This window comes from Pholcus phalangioides, unplaced genomic scaffold, assembly GCF_987345545.1.
Source record: "Pholcus phalangioides strain wild (caught in Gottingen) unplaced genomic scaffold, Ppha-v1.0 ptg000013l_1, whole genome shotgun sequence".
NCBI lineage: Eukaryota > Metazoa > Arthropoda > Arachnida > Araneae > Pholcidae > Pholcus > Pholcus phalangioides.
In genome coordinates this window covers 18,497,560-18,524,075 of record NW_028301606.1, presented here as the reverse complement: position 1 = coordinate 18,524,075, position 26,516 = coordinate 18,497,560, and the positions used below count along the sequence as shown (strand labels likewise).

Sequence of the window (26,516 nt, the reverse complement as noted above, 5' to 3'; positions counted from 1 at the left end):
CTATCACATCCGATGCAGATTATCTTCGGGAGTTCAAGAAATATGCTGATGTGACTTTGAGTCTAAATCTGAACGAAGCTTTCATGGATTCTTTATTTTGCATTACAAATAATCATGCTAAATTAATTCGCATTATTAGTTTTGTTTTCAGGTTCATCCTTTATTCGAGAAATCCACTTAATAAGCGAAAGTGTTATATCGAACCACTGGAAGAATATATATATGTAATTATCTGGATCATAGTTTTACAAACTTTTTGTTCCATCGTCCCCCTTCTTTACATCTTTTTCCTTCTCATCGCCCCCCAACTCCAGTGAACCCGTAGGATCCTATGTTATACTCGCAGCTTCTATCGCCCCCTTGGACTATTTCATCGCCCACCAGGGGGCGATATTGCCTACTTTGGGAAACACTGATCTAGATTAACTCAGGCTCCTAGTGGTCCAATATACATTTAGAATAAAACGATGACTCATGAAAAGAGAGAATCAGTTAAATTTCAATAGCATTTAATATTTAATCAAATGATCATATGAAAAGAACGAGTTATATTTACACAAATAAAAAGTCAATTTAAAAAAAAAACCATTTCCATGATACCAAAATCTTCATAATACATAGACAGAATACTATATGTTCAATTATAATAATTTTAACTTGATGTTGGAATAACTCTCTTTTAATCATTTTTTATACCTAATATCGCCATCTGCCCCCTGTCAATTCCCCCTAATTTAGGTTTTAACTAAACCTCTATAATTTACTAAAAATGTGGTAAGAATTTCTTTCCTACCTTTCCTCCATCCCTTTCAAACTTTGAAGTGGCCATAAAATTAAGGAGTGTTGATGGAGGCGAAAGAGCATGTTTTGTACATTTAAATGGCTTAAGTCCCCTTTTCCCTTATTATTATATTATATTGGGCTGGAAATTGGAACTCTCCCGCTTCATCTGATAGCGATGGCCATAGACTTAAGATATAAATATATAATAATAGTATATAATAATAATATATATAATAATAATATATATAATAATAGTATTATTACTCTGTGGCGATGGCTATTGACGCCATAGCAAAAGGGTCCTTTGTCACATCAGGAACTTCAAGGTAGTATGCAATATCTAGTTCGTTGCGCACAAGAAATAGTTCAAAGGTGACATATCCAATCTTAGAAAAGGGAAATTGGCAACAGACAAGATAAAGAACTTACTTCCATACTTGGACGAAAAGGATATTTTGCGAGTAGGTGGTCGCTTACGGCACAGTCAAGTAAGTGATATCCAAAAACATTTGATCATATTACCATCAAAACATAAGCATACTAGAATGATCATTGAGCATAATCATAAAAAATATTTACACATTGGTCCGCAAAATTTATTGTATTCTTTGAGGAGAGAATTTTGGCCATTACGTGGCAGAGATATGTGTCGTAACGTTGTACATGACTGTATCACTTGTTTCAAGATAAAACCTGTAACAGTAGAACAACTCATGGGGGATTTACCTAAAGAAAGAGTCACTGTGAACTATCCCTTTAACTGCTCTGGTGTCGACTTTTGTGGACCGTTTCTGATCAAATATAAGGGCCAGAGAAAGGGGGTCTACCACAAGGTGTATATTTGAATTTTTGTATGCATGGTCACGAAAGCCACTCATTTGGAAATAGTGTCTGATTTGACAATCGAAGCATTTATCGCTTGCTTGAAAAGATTTGTTGCCAGGAGAGGCAAACCTCAAAAAATGTTCAGCGATAATGCAAAAAACTTCGAAAGTCCTAATAAAACTCTGAAAAATGGGTATGCTGATATTGGGCAGAGTAATAACAATCTCGTCAACTATTTATCAGCAGAGGGTATTCAGTGACAGTTTATACCTCCCAGACTTTGGTGGTTTGTGGGAGGCCGGAGTAAAATCCTTTAAGCACCATTTGAAACGTGTAGTTGGGAATTCGAAACTAACATACGAAGAACTGTTAACTATTGTCAATCAAGTAGAGGGAATTTTAAATTCACGTCCGTTGACACCACTATCTAGGGATATATATGATTTAGATATTCTTACGCCTGGTCATTTCCTCATTGGTCGCCCAGTCACTGCCATTGTAGAGCCATCACTGACTGATGTTAAGGAAAACAGATTGAATTTATGGCAACGTACATCTAAGTTAGTGCAAACAATCTGGAAGCATTGGCAAAACAATTATTTGAGCAATTTGCAACAACGAAATAAATGGAAAGGCTCCAAGCCCAACATCAATGCTGAAGATATGGTTGTCATGAAAGAAGAAAACCTCCGAAGTTGTAAATGGGTTTTGGGAAGAGTCGTGGAGGTTTTCCAGGGTAGGTAAAATAAAGTGAGAATTGCAAATATAAAAACAATGAATGGGATCTTCAAAAGATAAATATGTAAAATCGCGTTGTTGCCATTAGAAGGGTCTCGATAGAAAAAAAAAATCATTAGGTTTCCGCCTTGAAATTATAATTGTATAATATAGTACATTTGTATTTTATATAATTATTTTTGTTTCGCAAATATGAGATCTGTACTGCATCGAATTGTAGTTATATGTGAATTTTGTTTATGTATTCAAGTTTTATATTGTCGTATTTATTGAAATTAATATTTCAATGCCGGGTGGCATGTTAGCCCGATACATCAAATTATGTGAGTTGGTGGCTATTTTGTACGCCAATTGTAGCGAGCGTTTTTCTGTGACTGTATTACGAAATAAGTCGTTAACTCACATTATTTGATGTATCGGCCTAACATACATAAACAGGCGGTGAGTAGTCTGATAAGACTGAAGTCGAAGATGTGTCTGTCTGGAGGTAGGCCAGCAGAAGGTCTAGTTTTGGAATGTCATATATACATATCAGTAATCCTTAGAATTTATAAGGTTTTTTCATCTTTTTGATGGCGAACTAGTGGCGTGAATGCGAGCCGATTTTCCCGTTAAAAATTCTGGCCACAGAGAGCGGCAGGCCAAATATAATACAAATACCGGCACAGTAATACAAATATTCAATTGTTACATGTCACTTACAATTTAAAATATAGAAGGCAACGGTGAAAAATCCAACGCTACACTAGCTACGCACTCAGACAGGTACACACACTCATATTTTCGACTCAATTCATTTGTTCGTAAATTGCTAATGACAAAAGACTGCAGTCGTACCCGGTTTGGGAGAAATATGGAAGCATATACCAATTAAAAAAGTCTGTATTCCAAGCGGAACTGATTTCGGAAGAAAATTCACATGCCACTAGAAGAAACCGAACCGTCGCCATTCGCAGTCATTAAGCTACAGAAAACTCACATGCAACTCACACAAAACTTCACATTTATTTACGCATATTCTATTGGAAGGTATGTGTAAGCTGTAAGGGAGGTGCGAAATAACATACGCATGGGAGAGAAAATAAATGGTAGAAGAACGATTTTATAACGAATACTGTATACAACAGCGCGTCGAATGAGAGGTAAGCCCGCGTCATTCGTGCAAAAAGGGGAAAAAGAAAACACGAAAGAAATGTTTCAAACGTGTACTAGTCGCGGCATCTGAAGGTGGCCAAAGGGCATACAGGGTCAGCACGGCTCGATCCATCGTTTCGAATTTGGGGGGACTATCGGGGCCTCTTCTCAGCAGTGATATCGAGGCCGTGGAAATTGTTGGCAGGGCTGGCGACAGGCTTATTCATCTTCCGACAAATGCTTTTTCCTGCCAACACCATACCAGAAATATCTCTAGTGTGGTGCTGTTTGTTTCCGGAATGTTCTGACTGCCCATTTCTCATGTTTGGTGTTTCCAGTAAAGTTTCTCGCAGAACCCTTGATGATAATGAAGCTGTTCCACAGAACTCAAACAAATTTTTGAATATTTTTCTGAAAAAGTGTGGATCCTACTGCCGTCCCAATAACATCATAGCTTCAGTGAAAATGAAGGAGGACCAAGGCAGCACCTCTTCATTTACTTATTTATTGTCATACATTATTGTGCTAGATCTTATCAGCGATGCTCCTATCCAACTGAGGTTCCTGCATGGCTTCCACAAAGAAGGGCGGCCTTTCAGGCCTCCTACCCAAGGGCCCGAGATGATTCTCATCAGATACACTGTGTATGGTTCTACTCGGCCATCCTGACACATTGTTCCATTTTTGATTTTCATACGAGAAATTCATATTAGAGGGGCACGTGAACAGTCCGACCTGGAAGTCCACCAAAGATCTTAGCCTAGGGCCCGTGCCCGGTTCAGCTCATAGTCGGGGCTCGTGAGGTTGCAGTCCTGCAAGTCAATTGGCAGGCATATTCACAAATCAAGAGCAAAATGGGAATGGATCTATTATAACCATCCATCAGACGAAACGCTCCCGCGCAAGAACTCTGACATACACTTTAACTGAAATAATCATGACACTAATCATTGAATCAGGATTCTCATATGAGTTGTCGGTGAATATCGCCTGAGTATGAAATCAAGCATCTGTCCTCAATGTTTCATGGGAGCACTATAAGCCCTACAAGGATAGGATTGGCAGGACACTAGCACTGAGGCCTGCGACAAACCTCGCTGTTGTTTTTATTCACACTATGAATTCACTTAAGAGGAGGCCGTGGTAAGCATCTCAGTCTTGAGAGTGCCTACCTCCAGGATAGAGGGGACGGGGTGGAGTAAAAAGGGAAAAAGGGAAAATTGTAGAACTTTTTTATTCTTACAAGAAATATGCCCTATAATTTTTTTACAGATAGAATTGCCGTTTATTTCACCTGTATAGACGTGTTTCTCTGATCACGGAATTTGTGTGGGGTGACAAAATATATGGAAATTTTTTCTCTGCAGCATAAAAAAAAACTCTATACACGGGACCATCCTTAGTCATTCTCAGACTCTAAACGTCCATGTTTTGTGAATTTTTTCGACACGAAAGCTTTTCTTATGCACTTTTGTACCATAAGCAATAAACGGATAAAAAAAATAACATTTCATCAGAAAAAATATGCCTTTGGGAAATATTGAAAACAATTACTCATTACAGTATTATATTGCGTGTGAGAAAGACATCAATGAAGTAGAACCAATCCCGGCACCTATTAAATAAAACTATTACAATTGTTCGAATGAAATTAGGAACCAGATTTCTATTAATGTGACGTATGGAAAAAGCAATATGATGTGATATTAGTTAATATTTAAAAAATAATAATATGAATCAAGTTTGCCTCGAACTCTCGAACTTTTAACATTTGTTATTTGTGCGTGGTGAAGGAACGTTAGTAAAACTTGCAAAGTGTAGTCGTAATTGGTTTTTATACTGTTTTACTGTTTTTGATTACGATCACAGAAAACCTAGGATGGCTACACTTTGCAAGTTTTGCTAACGTTATTTTAGCATGCACATAAAACAAATGTTGAAATTGTGAAGCAAACTTTATAATTAAGCTAATATTATATTAGCTAAGATTTAATTATTAGTTAATTATTATTATTAGTTTAATTATTATTATTAGTTTAATTATTTAATTATTAATTTAATTATTAATTAATTTATTATTAAGCTAATATTATTGTTTTTAAAATATTAACTAATATTATAACGTATTGTTTTTCCATACGGCATATTAAACAAAATCCGGTTGCTAAGTTCAATCAAGATTTGTTTCATGTCTATTTTACATGCGATACAGTGTGATTCTAAATTCATGGGACACACTTTGAGAGGTGATACAAGATATCAAAACAAGCATATTGATCATAGAAAGTGCAGACGAATCGCAATGGAATACGCAAAGGCTGTAGAGAGTGCTTTTGGAGAGTCCACAACAGCACTTCGAAAAACAAATCCAGTTTTTCCCACGGATTTGCTACGATATGTACTATCACCCTTCCCCCCCCCCCCTTTTGCAAGCATTTGATGAGATCAAATGCTTACAAAATTTTTTAAACGTATTTCTGCGCATGAAAAATCTATAAATGAGTCAGATTAGTATGTGTCGTAAAAGTTATACTACCTATTCTGAGAAAAATCTAGCAAAGATATTGTGGATGTTGTGCAAGGGTGCTCTTGTTATCAACGAAAAAACTGCCAAAAGAATTCAAGAAAAGAAGGTTGCCTTTCATCTAGAAAGATCCCAGCCCTTCAACTAATCAGATCCTAAATGGTAAAAGAATCTGTAGTCCAACTAAAAGGGAGATTCTGAACAAAATTTTCAGCTTCCAAACCATTTGCAAAAGCTGAAAACTTTATACAACCGCTATTTTTTATGTGCATTAGAAAAAGACAAAAATAAGCTGCTCCAAGTACAGCAAGAATATTTGTCAATAATATACTACCAGTCTTTGCGCGGAGTGTACGGAATAATGTAAGTATCCACATCAAATAAATGCTGGTATTTAACCTTCTAAACGGTGAAGACTCATATATGAGTTCGAAGACAACTACCGTCATTTCGGCCTGAACTCATATATGAGTCCGAAGACAACTACCGTCATTTCGGCTCGAACTCATAAATGCGTTCGCCAGGAACCAGTTCCTTCCCCCATCTCATTGTACGGTTAGTGACAGGTACACAGTGTCGTCAAACCGCCCCTTCCTGCAACAATGTAGTCCTCTCCTCCCCAAACTCATCAATGTTTGAAAAGAAGAATAGCTTATTGAGAAAAGAAGGATTACTAGGTTTGAAAAGGGCACAAATACCCACGTTGTAGTTGGAAAAAAGAAAGAAAGAAAAGAAAAAAGTTTACCAGTAAATAAGAGATTGTTAATTTATTTGACAAAAATATTTATCATTCGTATCTGTGAATATATATTCAACTCTATGAAATTTAACCACTGTTCTGAGGTTTATTCCGAATCCAATAATTCATTCATCATCCACGCAGAAAACTACAGCTTGTGCTAAGAGAACTAGTTATTAGTTCTTCCTCCAGTTATTACTAATTATATTTGTGCTAATTCACTCGTTAGTAGCTTGGTTAGGGCAGCGGTTCTCAACCGGTGCTCCGTGTGCATTTTCCAGGGCTCTGCGACCGGTCGAGGAAAATGAAATGAATAAACAAAATATGATAAATCAATTAAAATGAGAGGCCCACGGGGCTCCGTGAGTCAAAAAAAAAATTAAGAACCGCTGGGTTAGGGTATCTTCGTGTATATTTTTTAACGAATATTCTATTTACCATTTGTTTTATGTACTATGATTCTTGTGTAATTTAATGTTTTACTAAAATTGACACCAAATTATTGACAGGTTTGAAAAGTTGAAATGAAGGCCCTGCTCTTTTGTCCCTCTTTGAGACCGATTGAGAGGCATGTTCTGGTTTGTTAGCCAATATTGTATGTATGTGTATACACAAAGCATACATTTCACTTAAACATGCCAAGTGAAATCGACTGGGTGTTTAAAATTTTTGAGCTAGTTATTCAGCGACAATTTCCTAAGTTTTTATTTTAAAAAAAATCTTTTTTTTTTTTTTTCAATTTCATTCAGCGGAATCAACAGATGGGGCTAATTTGAAGACATTTATTTGAACCAAACATTCCAAGGCATTTGTAAAAAGCTTGCTCGATGGGGCAAAACACACTCGTTGTCCTCAGGTTTGCTTCGTATTGTTAAACGTGAAAGTATCCAATTGTTCAGGGAAATTAATTTTTTCACATTTTGTTCTGTATTTTTTTTTCTTCGTGTTTTGCATTTATCTGGGTAATAATAGTGCCGCATTCACTCAGGAAGAAATTTCTGTCGCTGAAGCTTGGTGGTTTCGCCTCGACGATGATGATGACGTGATTGTCGAGCGGCTTCTTATATTTTTATGGGCCCCAGGGCAGCATGATGGAAAAGGGCTCCATGAAAGCTGTGATATCCTGTTCAAAGCTAATTTAAAATTTTTTCACGCTGGAGACATTTTTTCACATGGGTGCTTGACTTGTCATGAAAAAGATTTAGATTTCTGAATTAATTTGGGGGTGCTAATACTGGTGCTACAAAATAGTTTGGGTGATCGTGTACCAACCACACCCCTGGCTCCGACGCCGCTGCTTGCCATCAAAAGCCAGCAAAAAAAATTCGAACAGAGCAAGAACTTTTTATATGGTTTTTTTTGCGGCTTGCTCTATCCGTACTGAACTATAGTTTCATGCCTTTCTGTACCCGATTGACCTATTTTTCGGGTTGCTGAGATCCTACTGTATATTGCACAAAGGAACATCGAAGAAAAAAACCTGAGGGAAACTATAAAAACTTAAAATTACTAGCGGAACCCAGAGTTGCGCGGAATACAATATGAGAAACACTAGACAAGATTTCTGGTACTGGAGACCTCATCATCATTGTGTCATCTTCTTCCCCCCCCCCCCAGCCCTTCATGTCTATCTCCGCTTATGATCTATAGGTAGCAACATTGTCAAAGAAATACTGAAATTATGAGGAAAGAGCATACTCATATACATATATACTTATCGAGGGTATTATTATTAAGCTTTGTCTTGCTCAAATTGTTTTTTAGACAGTTTAATGTTATTCGGTAATACGTCGTTCTCGTTGGCATCGTTTTAAAAGCCGTCCGTTGAACAACGTTCTAAAGGGGTTTCGCTCTTTTTTGCTTTGAATTATTATTATCTACTCTATAATATAAAATCACAAACTCGAAAAGGGCCCGTTTCTAAGCAACAGAAATTAGTGACGATTTTATGTAATGAAAATCTGTTACGTTTTTGGGTTACGGAAGTCGTATTCCCCATCGGGACTAAGTTATGTGTATGTACCGAGAGGCTCCCAATTCCTACAGCAGGGGCCCCGTAGGATGGGATAGATAGCGAGCCCCAAACCAGCTTTTTCACGGGCCCCCTCTGTGGTTAATTTATAGTGTGAAAAATCAAAAAGTGATAAGAATCGTTCCAGCCCCTGACAGCCCTGCACTTGTGGGGGGGGTCATGCCGTCATTGTATAATATACATAAATCACCAGTGCTCCCAACACACAGGGTCTTGTTACCTGGGAGTGGCATTGCACATATACCTTCATGGGGAAGTTGAAAGGTTTAATTTCCAGAGGTCCTTGATGAATCTCATTGTTTTCTTTTGTTTAACATTATGGAACTTGCAACAGCTGAAGTCAGATATAAATATAGTCTGGGTCCCCCACTAAAAATTTGCGTACTGGGTACCCGCTACTGTATGTGGGGCCCTGAATTTTATTATTTGTAAAATTAATAAAAATGAAAAATTTCCGTGGTCCCTCACAGGGGGGGATGTCCGACAAGCATCCAGGTCAGCCCCCCCCCCCCCATGAAAAATTTGACAGGTTCCATTTCGGGGGCAGCTGGATGAATCTCATATTTTTTATTATTTGATAGTAAAATTTGCAACATCGGTAGCCCGGAATAAAGCCAGTTCGGGGGCCCCCCACTAAAAGTATGCGAATTGATGACCCGGATAATTGGTTGGGAGCCCTGGATTGTATTCGTTGGTAAAAGGAGTACAAATGAAAATATTTCATAGCACTCGCAGCGGGGGATGACCGACAAGCTTTCAGGTCGGGGGCCCCATGTGGAAATTAACAGTATTAATTTTGGGGGCTATGGATGAATATCTTCATTTTCTGTGAAATTTTGCAACAGCGGAAGCCCGAGATCAATCCAGTCTGGGTCCCTCACTAAAATTCAGCGAATTGGAGTCTGGGGACCCTCATGGAGAAGTTTTCTGGGGTTACTTGATGAATCACATTTGTTTTTTGTTGCTATATTATTGTGAAATTCGCTTCCTCAGTAAGCTGGTGCTTTCACGTGTCCCTTTCCATAGCACTTTGATGAAGTGGGACGAAATAAACAGGATATGTTCTGAAGAGGAAAAGGATGGGGGTTGGATGCCAAAGGCGGCAGAGGGGCAGAGCTTCCCCCCCCCCCGTAGTAATAGTATATTCTTATACAAGGTGCATGTCATTTTACTTGCGAACCAGTAAATCCAGACTCGTAAATACAGGTGCTTGAGTTTAAAAAAATCTCATCTCTGTTGTACTTTCAATTGTCTATTGTGTGCCAATACAACAGCTGTTTCATCGGACTTCTTAAAACTGGCTATTTTTCTAGTGCCCACAGTAGGTACAACAGATAAGTGTGCACAAAATGACCATGGTGCAACAAAAATAAATCCAAAATGAAAGAGAGAGAGAGAGAACTAGCGAACGCTTTTTCTCAGAAAAGGAACTTGTATTGTATCAAATAAATGCCGAGCCAAGTTGGCAAACCCCTTTTTTTTTGTCAAAATGGTTGATGCAAAGATGGAATGTCCTGTTTTTTCTCCTTTGTGATGTCACTAATAGTTTTCTTTGTAAAGATTCGCGATCCCCAAAAAAAGGTTGAGGAGTGTAAACTTCCTAGAAAATGTGCAGAAATCTCTCTTGTGATAAGATTATCTGCCTTAGGCGGAGATAAACTTGGAAGTCTGAGGGGCACGGTCATTATTGCTGTGGGGGCAAGGTGATGATGATATCAATTCATATATACTCATATACATTATACTAGTGGACTTCACCTTTGACGTTGGGGGGCGCAATGCCCATGCCACCCCCCGTATGTCCGCCCATGTGATCTGCTATTTTTTAAATTCGAATTCAGCAGGCCCGTCATTTGGGGGGGGGGCAGGGAGGCCGGCCCCCTAGCTTTTGAAAATACACTAAAAATGATATATATATGTATATATACATACATTGAGTACATTTGCTTTGCCCCCATCCCCTGGAAAAAGTTGAAATGACGGCCCTAGAATTCAGTCATTTCCTTGGATTCCATGCCATTTTGCACAAAAATTAAAAAATACGAAACCATGGTTCTCGAATAAAATGACTTCCCTCATTCAGTTTCTCGCTCAATAATCAGATAACTCAATAATTCTTTTTAAATAAAGTATTTCAACATTGACTATTGTTCATTTTGAGGCATATTTCTGGAAATTTTTCTGGATATTTTTGCAATATAAATGCGTTTTCTTTTTTTATCATATTTTTCATTTCTGACTTATTTCTGAATTCCGAAATGAACGATTTTTTCTTCTTTTTTTTCTCTGTGTATTTTCTCTCTAGGGAAATTTCCGCATTTCAAATACATATATAAATAAATAAATATATATAAATAAATAAATATATATATATTTTAATTATGCGTATATTTTTCAATACTCCTACATATTCTGAGCCTTTAGGGCATATTAACGCATTTGTAAGGCACATATTTTTATATTTCATGCATATTTCGGCATTATAGTATGAGTATTTTTGCTTCGCTGGAACATTCCAAAGCATAGTTTTTCATTTTTTATCTCTTGCAAATGCATATATAATTTTTTTTTCAATTTTGCATGAATTTTTCATTTTTGATGCCATAATTTGGGATAATTCGACAATGGCTTCAATTTTTCGCATATATACAACCTTTCCAAAAAATTAGAACACCCAAAAATTTACGAGAGCAGTTCATGAAACATTCAAGTTGGAAAGCGCAATTCAAGGTTGTAGCGCAAGTAAATTTGTATAATTTGCATTTTCCTTCTCTATCATGAGCATATATGAGCTTTCATATCTTGAGCATATCGGTGGCAAAAAATTTGCACAAAGTAGATTAAACGCGTTGTAAAATACCAAATTAATTTTTTCCTCTTTGTTTTAAAAAATTAGAACACTCCGAAAGCTGTTTGAGAAAATTAGAACATTTGGCTTAAAACCTATTACTCTATTACATGAATATTTTCATGCAAATTTACGTCAACTTCATCGAATAAGTTTCATGTCTTTCCTCGTTATGTATGGAAACCTACAATCATTCAATCTTCGCAATACGGGTAGAAAAACGGGAAATTTCTGAAAAACGCAGAAATTACGCATGTATTTGCTAGGACAGGGGGGGGGGGGGAAGGCGCGTGCTGATATTGAATTTATGAGTGTCCGACACAGACCCGAATCGAGCCTCAGCCATAAATCCCATCTTCGCTATCGGCTCCCCGATAGCGATTTGCAATGGATCGGTTTTTATTAATTTATTTATTTTAGCTCGAGTCCGCAATCTCTTGATACGATTAGTAGCGGGTACAATCATCAGATATCACGAAACCATCGAAATATCGATGAGGTTTGATACACATTGGCGAATTCTTGATACTATCTGCGTTTTTCATCTTCAAACGAAGAAGTTGAAGACGTATGGTATGGAGAAATAAATTGCATTTTCCATCATGATTTTAACTCTTTCTTAGAAGCTATTACTTAATTGCTGCAACAATTCACATAGGTGGAAAGATGAAAATGTAAATTACAACCGTACCCTTAATTTGAGCTTTCCAACTTGAGATCTCCATGAACTGCTCTCGTAAATTTCTAGGGTGTTCTAATTTTTTTGAAAAAGACCGGGTATTTTTATTTCATGGTGTATTTCGACATTTTTAAAAATGCAGATTCATCTTTATTTTTAGTGCATGTTTTAGCGTCTAATCCGGGCTCTACTTACAACTTTCTTTCACGTTTACTTCGTTATTTACTTCCAGTATTTGTGTATTTAAAATTTTTTTCAGTATGTTACTTGCGTTCATGTTTTTTTTTGTTTTTTTTTTGTAAGATGATTTAATGCACGAAATTTATATATTTCAGAGAATTATTTTATTATATTCCGATGCAAATGACTGTATATCTAATATGCGTATTCAATCTCACTAAACCTACGCTCATTTTCGAAATTAACTCCACGATCATAAGATATCATGAAAAAAAGACATGAATATTCAAAAACAATGTGAGTAAAGCAATGAGAAGCAGTTTTATACCCGAAAGTTTTGATATATTAATTATTTAATGATATTCCTCGGTTGGGAAGTAGCTGTAGTTTTGCTCAAATAGATTTGTAACAACTGATAAATATCAGTTGTTACAATGCCTTGCCTCAAATAGTAGTAATTCCAACAACACTGATTTAATCAACGCACATTATTTACGAAAAAGCTTTTCGATTTTCAAAAATAATTCACATTTTAGGTGAACCTCAAAATCGCGAGAACATACTTCAACACTATCGAATTTAAAAAATACAATTAAAATATTAAGGGGCATGGAATGTTTCTCGAGATTCAGAATATTTAGAGTGTTCAACTTGAAAATATTGGGACATTTTAAATACCTGAGGGATGGATTAGTAATTTCTTCTTAGTATACGTTCTGACATTCCGTTAGGGGCCGTTCAAGTATTACGTCATCATCGATGGGTGGGGGGGAGGGGGTTTCCGGTTTGCTGACTTTTGATGACAAGGGGGGAGTTTGTATAATGCTTACGTCATCAACCACCATTTATGAAAATATATGAGTTAGGAATCAGAGGGGGCAGAGCTGATGACGAAATTTTGCTGACAAGGGGGGGGGGGTCAAAAATGGCTAAAAATTTGCTTACGTAATACTTGAACGGCCCCTTACCAAGTTAATCATATCAATATTTCACAAGCGAAAGCAAGTAAATTTTATTGCCTGTTAAAGCTAATCTATATTGATAGAGTTATTTACCATAGAATGCTGAGCATCAATAAACACGCTACAATAATTTCGTTCAAAATTTTGGGTATATACCGCCTTTATGTGTTTTTTATTTAGTTCGGAAAATAGAAAAACTTTGGAGAAAATGAAAGGAGAAAGTACATTTCGGGGAAGAAAGGGTCAATCACCGGGCGTTACCAGCCTGTCACTTCGGTACAGCCCCCTCTCGACGGATTATCATACATGCCAATTACCCATTGTCACATATTGGGGGGAAAGCATTCTAGAATCACCTGACACTGTGGTCATTTTGAAACGATTTTGTGAAAATAAGTAGCTTTTTTTGAAGAGGTTTTGTGTTCGACCCTGAGCCGTCGATAGGGTTAACTCATAATTTCATTCGTTTTGATTTAAATGTAGTTTTCAAGATATTTATTACTAAAATTTAAATAAAAAACGCGTTTCAGAAGAAATTAACTAGTGGGGTGCAAGGCACCCCCCTTGCAAGTTCTCGTGTTCCTCCCTGTAGCGCGCGTGCTCCCGAGTTAATAGATTTGTGTCTTTCCAAAAGCAACAGATTTATGCAGCTGAGATATCCCATTTTCAAACAGTAGTGAACAACAATCCCATGATGGATTGCTGTCCGTTATTTAGAGGGAAATTCTACAAGAGTTAAAAATATCCACAACAAATGTTCATAGCGAATTTACATTGCGTGACATATTCAGAATGATTGGTAAAGGGGAAAAATGGATATTTCAAAAATCTTTAAGAAAGCAGCGTTCTTGCTGCTGTTGCTGCTTTGTGGATTCTCAACGGTTTCATCTCAACTGGAGAAATTCTTATTCCAGTACCAAATTACGGAATTACGCATATCTCTTGATGAGCATGAAGAAGGAGCAGCACCATTGGATACGCCGGATAACATAATAATAAGTTTCGACTATTTTGGACACAACGTTGAGGTATTGGCCGATAAACTTCCGGAGTCGCTGATGAAAAGTACCACGGTTGAAATACACGGGAATGGTACAACATACATCGGACCTTTCAGAGGTAAATTTTACAACTGTGAAAACGACAAATATTCTGTTTCAGGATACCTAACGGACAGTGGCAGTTTCGAGGGGATAATCGAAATGCAGAATGTTACATATAATCTGGTACAAGCTTCCGCGTATTTTAACGACATGCGATCAGAGACGATTGTTTATAGGGATCGTGATATCAAACCTACGGGAACACTCAATAGTTCGAGTAACCGAAATTTCATGGTAGAAGAAAAGTACACTCCGAGTGATCAGGAATTGAAAAGCATCAACGTATCGAACTCGAGCCTCACAAATACAAAAGACATCATTAGAATATTTGAAGATTTAAGGATGACAAGAAAACAAATCTCGGATTCTCATAATATTCTGGTGTGTAGAGTTGAGATGATCGGCGATGCAGGATTGTACGAACAGAGGAAGGAAAATGCTCTGCAATACATGTATCTGATGTTGCACGAAGTCGACAAGGCATTCCGCACTACAGATTTCGGAAATGACACTATCCGAATATTACCTTGGAAACTCATTATCTATGAGAGCAAGAACGAAGCGGGCTATCCGTTTAGTACACGTCTCAGTGACCTGGACACATATTTAGAGGACTTCAGAGCTATTTATGGTAATACTCGTCATGCATATAATTCTTGCTTGACATACGCAGTGACTGGATACAGGTTAGAAGGCCCTCAGGGAATAGCAGTTGGAGGAGGAATTTGTTCGAATCGCGGGGGAAAATTCGGTATCGTAAAAACTAATCCGGATGTAATTTTGAAGATGATTTTCATCCATGAATTTGGTCATTCCTTTGGAGCTCTTCATGATATAGATGAAAATGCAACTTGCAGGCCATATGGAATATACAACTACGTAATGGTACAAGGAGGCACACCGGGAGAAAATAAATATCGCTTCTCACCATGCAGTATCGATCACATACGCCCTAAGCTCAAAGAAGATTACGTAAGAGAATGCATGAAGCCCTTATCTCCAGAATGCGGGAATGGAATAAGAGAAGGCAACGAAGAATGTGATTGCGGCCCCGATGAACATGTATGCGAGGAATTAGACAGGTGCTGTACGCCGAAAGGTGGCAACAAGGATGGAGATAAAGAGTGTACCTACCGTCGTAGTAAAGGTTATACTTGCAGCGACAAGTCGGATCTGTGCTGCACGAACTGCACAATATCAGCACATGGAAAGAATTGCTCTAGAGAAAACTTTGGATGTATTGTAGGGAAATGCGACGGTATTTTGAAAAACTGCTGGAACAAGACCAATGAGAAAGATGGAACAAATTGCTCAGATAGTAGTGGAGGCATCCATACCTGCACTTCAGGTTTCTGCAACAGCAGCTATTGCCGAGATCATGGACTCGATTTATGCATATGTAAAGACAAATTTAAATGCCGAGTTTGTTGTTTGAAAGATGGAAAGTGTATAGCAAGTGATACACTAGGACTTACTCCTTACCGAGTCAGACCAAAACTACCACATGGTACAATATGTGGACGTAAACACCAGTGTAATGGCTACGGGTGGTGCACTTCACCCACAGGTGAATATCCAAGCGATGCTGTAATTTGGCCGTATATTCTTGTTGTGCTGATACTGACAGTCATTACTGTATCTGGTGCATGCCATTATTATATTATCAAAAAGAAGAAACCTTTGCCACAAATATGGCCCTGCTGCAAGCAGCAATCTTCTGCTCGCCAGACATTGCATAGCACAGGAAGACACCACACAGCTCATTCTCACCCGAAACATAATGTTGGATCACATCGCCAACGACACAATTGACATTGTTTCGATCGAAATTTGCAGAAAGATTCAAGATAAAGGGAAAATTTTTCAGAGAACAGATGGATATAACAACACCGATGAGAATGGTGTTGAAGCATTATTCATTATTTAGAACACGTACACTTATTGTTTTTAAAGATTTGATCTAATTTTCTGATATTTTCAAGTAACTGCAATTTGCATTCAATTTTTACTTTTGCTTCTCGTTCGTCCCTTTTGTTTCCTTCAGGCCGTGCAATAAAAATGTGATTTTTTAAAACATTAATGGGAGATCGTGATTTATTTTTGGTCGGGCCACAAATTATATCTCACACGCGCACACACACACACCGGGAGTGATGATCGGAAACTACAGCCTGGCAAAGCAAATTCAGCGGAAGTGTGAAGGCTACTAGAGTAAGAAAAATTAACAGTTTCTTTGTGAGCATAAATATTTAATGAAATAGCGAATTTTTTATCTCGGGTGCTTCTTATCCCAGTACCCATTTAATACCATCTCTCCAAAAACTTAAATTTTGAGCAGCTTGACGTCACACGTCATTACATTTAAAATACGTTTGTTGCTATTGCTGTTGATAGTTGGTGCGAAGTACCGAACATTGACACATTCGACTGTGGTGCCAATATATATACATCCACTCTCACCACCCAAATTACTACCCTGTTTTCTTTGATAATGGTAGACTTTTATTGAAGTGAATAGGTCATCATACCCAACGTCAACTTCGCTCATGTCAGACATATTGCCAAAAATCCATTCAGTCCATAGTGAACAACCGGGAAAAAATACGTTGCAATTCTCAGCTCCAGATTTTGGGACAATATCAGATCGCATATTTGAAGAAGCACCGCCACTAAAACATTTTTACGCCAATTACGGATCCATGGGTGATCATGATCCGTTGTGGTAACATGCGTCAAAATTACAGAAAATCTCCACCAAATTTCAAAAATGCAACAGAACAACTTTTTCATTGTAGGTTGATGGCGAATGGACAAGGTGAAGGTATCAGCAGAAGGTATTCAGTGACAGTTTATACCTCCCAGACTTTGGTGGTTTGTGGGAGGCCGGGGAAAATCCTTTAAGCACCATTTGAAACGTGTAGCTGGGAATTCGAAACTAACATACGAGGAACTGTTAAATATTGTCAATCAAGTAGAGGGAATTTTAAATTCACGTCCGTTGACACCACTATCTAGTGATATAGATCAGTGGTTCTCAACCATTTTTTGTCCATGACCCCCTTTCAATCATTTCTCATTCCTGTGGCCCCCTTGCGAACATGAATAATTTTCTACTCCCCCCCCCCCCCCGTTTTCCCATTGGAAGATAATTATTCAAAAATTGTCTGAAGTGTAAATATTTTTGAATTTAATTTGATTAATTTTAAATTTATGAAAATAACGAAAAAGCAAAATAAACATAGTAGAATAAATCCCTTGGGGTCACAAAGTGTCTGTATCATCGTAATGTTACTTTTTGTGAAGTTTATTGTTTTGTGTTTTTCACAGTTTGATTTGTATGTTTTATGTGTTGTGTCAGTCCAATTAAAAAAAAATATTTTTAATCAATGTAAACTCTGCGCTTTGAAGACGACACAATGTCTTCAGTCGTGTTACAATGTCAAGTTACTGTACTGGATAAAATTTTTATTATTTCCAAATTAGTTATTTTTTGTGTGTAAAAGATAATGGCTTCATTGAGAAATGTCAGTTGTAGCTTCCAAAATACGCATCCTTATAGTGATAAAAATCGCAAAAAGTGGTAGCAAGCAGTTTTATTAATTTTATTCTCTTCATGTGGATAAAAGTAGTAATGAGGGAGTAGCCACACACAAATGAATCACAATTGAAAAGTTCAACCTTCCACATCGTTTTCAACAATTATACATGTATCAAGGATATAGGTTCATGTTGTATCCCTGCTATGAATTTAAAAAAATGAACTAAAATACATGTGAAAATTTTTTAAATATTTGTTTGAACCATTCATTCCAGAGAAATCATGTATGCAGTGACGAAACTGTTCGTGTGAACATAATAATGATTCATTATCAGGATTTCAAGCCCATCGGAAAATATAAATAATCAGATTTTAAAATAAGAAAATTATCAGTTTATTGACTTCAATTTCGATACGGTGAAAATCTGATATTTCGTTGGATGACAAGCTACCTTCAAGTGGCTTTTTGGTTCATAATGTGACCGCTCTCTCGCAGGCGAACGAAGCAACGTGCGTGTTGGCTTAAACACAACACAATATTTCACATAACAGTCCATACTATATTTCATATACAGTGCGCATAGGTAACGGGGCATATGGCATTTTTCTGGCGAACCATTGGTCCTAGAGGCATACTTCCAGTTGGAAAAAGTACCCGAATAATGTGTATTACTCAGATATTTGATTCATGTTGTCAGGGGTTACATAGTTATTAAAATAAAAATGTCAACTTTTTATGCGGACACCCTGTGCCCCAAAACCCAATTGGAAAGTTTTGTTTCCTGGTCTCCGACAAAAAAATTCAACCTGTCTAAGTTCAAATTTTCACTGAGATATTCGAAGAAAGTTGGACAGAAACAGCATTGAATGAGGGGAAACCATTTTACCCGCATTTAATGCTATTTTTCCCAAATTTCCCCAATTTTTCGAATTTGCATATCTCGGTGAATATTGCACTTAGAAACGTGAAATTACTTTAGTTGGCATCGGGAAAGACAGTAAATATTAAGAAATAAGTCGTTAACTCACATAATTTGATGTATCGGCCTAACATATATAAACAGGCGGTGAGTAGTCTGATAAGACTGAAGTCGAAGATGTGTCTGTCTGGAGGTAGGCCAGCAGAAGGTCTAGTTTTGGTATGTCATATATACATATCAGTAATCCATAGAATTTATAAGGTTTTTCATCTTTTTGATGGCGACCTAGTGGCGTGAATGCGAGCCGATTTTCCCGTTAAAAATTCTGGCCACAGAGAGCAGCAGGCCAAATATAATACAAATACCGGCACAGTAATATAAATATTCAATTGTTACATGTCACTTACAATTTAAAATATAGAAGGCAACGGTCAAAAATCCAACGCTACACTAGCTACGCACTCAGACAGGTACACACACTCATATTTTCGACTCAATTCATTTGTTCGTAAATTGCTAATGACAAAAGACTGCAGTCGTACCCGGTTTGGAAGAAATATGGAAGCATATACCAATTAAAAAAGTCTGTATTCCAAGCGGAACTGATTTCGGACGAAAATTCACATGCCACTAGAAGAAACCGAACCGTCGCCATTCGCAGTCATTAAGCTACAGAAAACTCACATGCAACTCACACAAAACTGCACATTTCTTTACGCATATTCTACTGGAAGGTATGTGTAAGCTGTAAGGGAGGTGCGAAATAACATGCGTATGGGAGAGAAAATAAATGGTAGAAGAACGATTTTATAACGAATACTGTATACAACAGCGCGTCGAATGAGAGGTAAGCCCGCGTCATTCGTGCAAAAAGGGGAAAAAGAAAACACGAAAGAAATGTTTCAAACGTGTACAAGTCGCGGCATCTGAAGGTGGCCAAAGGGCATACAGGGTCAGCACCAGGCTTGACATTGCAGTGACATTGGAGCCGAGGAAGGTATGTGTGCTCGAGTTCAGAAGTGGCGTAGTAGCTGGGGCCGTGAATGCTCGGCTCGATCCATCGTTTCGAATTTGGGGGGACTATCGGGGCCTCTTCTCAGCAGTGATATCGAGGCCGTGGAAATTGTTGGCAGGGCTGGCGACAGGCTTATTCATCTTCCGACAAATGCTTTTTCCTGCCAACACCATACCAGAAATATCTCTAGTGTGGTGCTGTTTGTTTCCGGAATGTTCTGACTGCCCATTTCTCATGTTTGGTGTTTCCAGTAAAGTTTCTCGCAGAACCCTTGATGATAATGAAGCTGTTCCACAGAACTCAAACAAATTTTTGAATATTTTTCTGAAAAAGTGTGGATCCTACTGCCGTCCCAATAACATCATAGCTTCAGTGAAAATGAAGGAGGACCAAGGCAGCACCTCTTCATTTACTTATTTATTGTCATACATTATTGTGCTAGATCTTATCAGCGATGCTCCTATCCAACTGAGGTTCCTGCATGGCTTCCACAAAGAAGGGCGGCCTTTCAGGCCTCCTACCCAAGGACCCGAGATGATTCTCATCAGATACACTGTGTATGGTTCTACTCGGCCATCCTGACACATTGTTCCATTTTTGATTTTCATACGAGAAATTCATATTAGAGGGGCACGTGAACAGTCCGACCTGGAAGTCCACCAAAGATCTTAGCCTAGGGCCCGTGCCCGGTTCAGCTCATAGTCGGGGCTCGTGAGGTTGCAGTCCTGCAAGTCAATTGGCAGGCATATTCACAAATCAAGAGCAAAATGGGAATGGATCTATTATAACCATCCATCAGACGAAACGCTCCCGCGCAAGAACTCTGACGTACACTTTAACTGAAATAATCATGACACTAATCATTGAATCAGGATTCTCATATGAGTTGTCGGTGAATATCGCCTGAGTATGAAATCAAGCATCTGTCCTCAATGTTTCATGGGAGCACTATAAGCCCTACAAGGATAGGATTGGCAGGACACTAGCACTGAGGCCTGCGACAAACCTCGCTGTTGTTTTTATTCACACTATGAATTCACTTAAGAGGAGGCCGTGGTAAGCATCTCAGTCTTGAGAGTGCCTACCTCCAGGATAGAGGGGACGGGGTGGAGTAAAAAGGGAAAATTGTAGAACTTTTTTATTCTTACAAGAAATATGCCCTATAATTTTTTTACAGATAGAATTGCCGTTTATTTCACCTGTATAGACGTGTTTCTCTGATCACAGAATTTGTGTGGGGTGACAAAATATATGGAAATTTTTTCTCTGCAGCATAAAAAAAACTCTATACACGGGAGCATCCTTAGTCATTCTCAGACTCTAAACGTCCATGTTTTGTGAATTTTTTCGACACGAAAGCTTTTCTTATGCACTTTTGTACCATAAGCAATAAACGGATAAAAAAAATAACATTTCATCAGAAAAAATATGCCTTTGGAAAATATTGAAAACAATTACTCATTACAGTATTATATTGCGTGTGAGAAAGACATCAATGAAGTAGAACCAATCCCGGCACCTATTAAATAAAACTATTACAATTGTTCGAATGAAATTAGGAACCAGATTTCTATTAATGTGACGTATGGAAAAAGCAATATGATGTGATATTAGTTAATATTTAAAAAATAATAATATGAATCAAGTTTGCCTCGAACTCTCGAACTTTTAACATTTGTTATTTGTGCGTGGTGAAGGAACGTTAGTAAAACTTGCAAAGTGTAGTCGTAATTGGTTTTTATACTGTTTTACTGTTTTTGATTACGATCACAGAAAACCTAGGATGGCTACACTTTGCAAGTTTTGCTAACGTTATTTTAGCATGCACATAAAACAAATGTTGAAATTGTGAAGCAAACTTTATAATTAAGCTAATATTATATTAGCTAAGATTTAATTATTAGTTAATTATTATTATTAGTTTAATTATTATTATTAGTTTAATTATTATTATTAGTTTAATTATTTAATTATTAATTTAATTATTAATTAATTTATTATTAAGCTAATATTATTGTTTTTAAAATATTAACTAATATTATAACGTATTGTTTTTCCATACGGCATATTAAACAAAATCCGGTTGCTAAGTTCAATCAAGATTTGTTTCATGTCTATTTTACATGCGATACAGTGTGATTCTAAATTCATGGGACACACTTTGAGAGGTGATACAAGATATCAAAACAAGCATATTGATCATAGAAAGTGCAGACGAATCGCAATGGAATACGCAAAGGCTGTAGAGAGTGCTTTTGGAGAGTCCACAACAGCACTTCGAAAAACAAATCCAGTTTTTCCCACGGATTTGCTACGATATGTACTATCACCCTTCCCCCCCCCCTTTTGCAAGCATTTGATGAGATCAAATGCTTACAAAATTTTTTAAACGTATTTCTGCGCATGAAAAATCTATAAATGAGTCAGATTAGTATGTGTCGTAAAAGTTATACTACCTATTCTGAGAAAAATCTAGCAAAGATATTGTGGATGTTGTGCAAGGGTGCTCTTGTTATCAACGAAAAAACTGCCAAAAGAATTCAAGAAAAGAAGGTTGCCTTTCATCTAGAAAGATCCCAGCCCTTCAACTAATCAGATCCTAAATGGTAAAAGAATCTGTAGTCCAACTAAAAGGGAGATTCTGAACAAAATTTTCAGCTTCCAAACCATTTGCAAAAGCTGAAAACTTTATACAACCGCTATTTTTTATGTGCATTAGAAAAAGACAAAAATAAGCTGCTCCAAGTACAGCAAGAATATTTGTCAATAATATACTACCAGTCTTTGCGCGGAGTGTACGGAATAATGTAAGTATCCACATCAAATAAATGCTGGTATTTAACTCATAATTTCATTCGTTTTGATTTAAATGTAGTTTTCAAGATATTTATTACTAAAATTTAAATAAAAAACGCGTTTCAGAAGAAATTAACTAGTGGGGTGCAAGGCACCCCCCTTGCAAGTTCTCGTGTTCCTCCCTGTAGCGCGCGTGCTCCCAAGTTAATAGATTTGTGTCTTTCCAAAAGCAACAGATTTATGCAGCTGAGATATCCCATTTTCAAACAGTAGTGAACAACAATCCCATGATGGATTGCTGTCCGTTATTTAGAGGGAAATTCTACAAGAGTTAAAAATATCCACAACAAATGTTCATAGCGAATTTACATTGCGTGACATATTCAGAATGATTGGTAAAGGGGAAAAATGGATATTTCAAAAATCTTTAAGAAAGCAGCGTTCTTGCTGCTGTTGCTGCTTTGTGGATTCTCAACGGTTTCATCTCAACTGGAGAAATTCTTATTCCAGTACCAAATTACGGAATTACGCATATCTCTTGATGAGCATGAAGAAGGAGCAGCACCATTGGATACGCCGGATAACATAATAATAAGTTTCGACTATTTTGGACACAACGTTGAGGTATTGGCCGATAAACTTCCGGAGTCGCTGATGAAAAGTACCACGGTTGAAATACACGGGAATGGTACAACATACATCGGACCTTTCAGAGGTAAATTTTACAACTGTGAAAACGACAAATATTCTGTTTCAGGATACCTAACGGACAGTGGCAGTTTCGAGGGGATAATCAAAATGCAGAATGTTACATATAATCTGGTACAAGCTTCCGCGTATTTTAACGACATGCGATCAGAGACGATTGTTTATAGGGATCGTGATATCAAACCTACGGGAACACTCAATAGTTCGAGTAACCGAAATTTCATGGTAGAAGAAAAGTACACTCCGAGTGATCAGGAATTGAAAAGCATCAACGTATCGAACTCGAGCCTCACAAATACAAAAGACATCATTAGAATATTTGAAGATTTAAGGATGACAAGAAAACAAATCTCGGATTCTCATAATATTCTGGTGTGTAGAGTTGAGATGATCGGCGATGCAGGATTGTACGAACAGAGGAAGGAAAATGCTCTGCAATACATGTATCTGATGTTGCACGAAGTCGACAAGGCATTCCGCACTACAGATTTCGGAAATGACACTATCCGAATATTACCTTGGAAACTCATTATCTATGAGAGCAAGAACGAAGCGGGCTATCCGTTTAGTACACGTCTCAGTGACCTGGACACATATTTAGAGGACTTCAGATGGTAATACTCGTCATGCATATAATTCTTGCTTGACATACGCAGTGACTGGATACAGGTTAGAAGGCCCTCAGGGAATAGCAGTTGGAGGAGGAATTTGTTCGAATCGTGGGGGAAAATTCGGTATCGTAAAAACTAATCCGGATGTAATTTTGAAGATGATTTTCATCCATGAATTTGGTCATTCCTTTGGAGCTCTTCATGATATAGATGAAAATGCAACTTGCAGGCCATATGGAATATACAACTACGTAATGGTACAAGGAGGCACACCGGGAGAAAATAAATATCACTTCTCACCATGCAGTATCGATCACATACGCCCTAAGCTCAAAGAAGATTACGTAAGAGAATGCATGAAGCCCTTATCTCCAGAATGCGGGAATGGAATAAGAGAAGGCAACGAAGAATGTGATTGCGGCCCCGATGAACATGTATGCGAGGAATTAGACAGGTGCTGTACGCCGAAAGGTGGCAACAAGGATGGAGATAAAGAGTGTACCTACCGTCGTAGTAAAGGTTATACTTGCAGCGACAAGTCGGATCTGTGCTGCACGAACTGCACAATATCAGCACATGGAAAGAATTGCTCTAGAGAAAACTTTGGATGTATTGTAGGGAAATGCGACGGTATTTTGAAAAACTGCTGGAACAAGACCAATGAGAAAGATGGAACAAATTGCTCAGATAGTAGTGGAGGCATCCATACCTGCACTTCAGGTTTCTGCAACAGCAGCTATTGCCGAGATCATGGACTCGATTTATGCATATGTAAAGACAAATTTAAATGCCGAGTTTGTTGTTTGAAAGATGGAAAGTGTATAGCAAGTGATACACTAGGACTTACTCCTTACCGAGTCAGACCAAAACTACCACATGGTACAATATGTGGACGTAAACACCAGTGTAATGGCTACGGGTGGTGCACTTCACCCACAGGTGAATATCCAAGCGATGCTGTAATTTGGCCGTATATTCTTGTTGTGCTGATACTGACAGTCATTACTGTATCTGGTGCATGCCATTATTATATTATCAAAAAGAAGAAACCTTTGCCACAAATATGGCCCTGCTGCAAGCAGCAATCTTCTGCTCGCCAGACATTGCATAGCACAGGAAGACACCACACAGCTCATTCTCACCCGAAACATAATGTTGGATCACATCGCCAACGACACAATTGACATTGTTTCGATCGAAATTTGCAGAAAGATTCAAGATAAAGGGAAAATTTTTCAGAGAACAGATGGATATAACAACACCGATGAGAATGGTGTTGAAGCATTATTCATTATTTAGAACACGTACACTTATTGTTTTTAAAGATTTGATCTAATTTTCTGATATTTTCAAGTAACTGCAATTTGCATTCAATTTTTACTTTTGCTTCTCGTTCGTCCCTTTTGTTTCCTTCAGGCCGTGCAATAAAAATGTGATTTTTTAAAACATTAATGGGAGATCGTGATTTATTTTTGGTCGGGCCACAAATTATATCTCACACGCGCACACACACACACCGGGAGTGATGATCGGAAACTACAGCCTGGCAAAGCAAATTCAGCGGAAGTGTGAAGGCTACTAGAGTAAGAAAAATTAACAGTTTCTTTGTGAGCATAAATATTTAATGAAATAGCGAATTTTTTATCTCGGGTGCTTCTTATCCCAGTACCCATTTAATACCATCTCTCCAAAAACTTAAATTTTGAGCAGCTTGACGTCACACGTCATTACATTTAAAATACGTTTGTTGCTATTGCTGTTGATAGTTGGTGCGAAGTACCGAACATTGACACATTCGACTGTGGTGCCAATATATATACATCCACTCTCACCACCCAAATTACTACCCTGTTTTCTTTGATAATGGTAGACTTTTATTGAAGTGAATAGGTCATCATACCCAACGTCAACTTCGCTCATGTCAGACATATTGCCAAAAATCCATTCAGTCCATAGTGAACAACCGGGAAAAAATACGTTGCAATTCTCAGCTCCAGATTTTGGGACAATATCAGATCGCATATTTGAAGAAGCACCGCCACTAAAACATTTTTACGCCAATTACGGATCCATGGGTGATCATGATCCGTTGTGGTAACATGCGTCAAAATTACAGAAAATCTCCACCAAATTTCAAAAATGCAACAGAACAACTTTTTCATTGTAGGTTGATGGCGAATGGACAAGGTGAAGGTATCAGCAGAAGGTATTCAGTGACAGTTTATACCTCCCAGACTTTGGTGGTTTGTGGGAGGCCGGGGAAAATCCTTTAAGCACCATTTGAAACGTGTAGCTGGGAATTCGAAACTAACATACGAGGAACTGTTAAATATTGTCAATCAAGTAGAGGGAATTTTAAATTCACGTCCGTTGACACCACT

At 37.7% G+C, this 26,516-nt stretch overlaps 2 protein-coding genes across 2 annotated transcripts; both read left to right on the top strand.

Annotated features, from left to right (window-relative positions):
* Positions 1-14,256: 14,256 nt before the first annotated feature.
* Positions 14,257-16,359, top strand: LOC149078700 (disintegrin and metalloproteinase domain-containing protein 10 homolog). Its single transcript, XM_089241402.1, has one exon. It carries the CDS (start codon positions 14,257-14,259, stop codon positions 16,357-16,359), a length of 2,103 nt encoding a protein of 700 aa, XP_089097528.1.
* A 7,934-nt stretch (positions 16,360-24,293) lies between these two features.
* Positions 24,294-25,319, top strand: LOC149078699 (disintegrin and metalloproteinase domain-containing protein 10 homolog). Its single transcript, XM_089241401.1, has one exon. The coding sequence runs from the start codon at positions 24,294-24,296 to the stop codon at positions 25,317-25,319; it is 1,026 nt and encodes a 341-aa protein (XP_089097527.1).
* Positions 25,320-26,516: the final 1,197 nt, after the last annotated feature.

Bases quoted from the DNA above. Each gene is read 5' to 3' on its own strand.
- LOC149078700 (XM_089241402.1), top strand. From the start codon at position 14,257: ATGGATATTTCAAAAATCTTTAAGAAAGCAGCGTTCTTGCTGCTGTTG.
- LOC149078699 (XM_089241401.1), top strand. From the start codon at position 24,294: ATGATTTTCATCCATGAATTTGGTCATTCCTTTGGAGCTCTTCATGAT.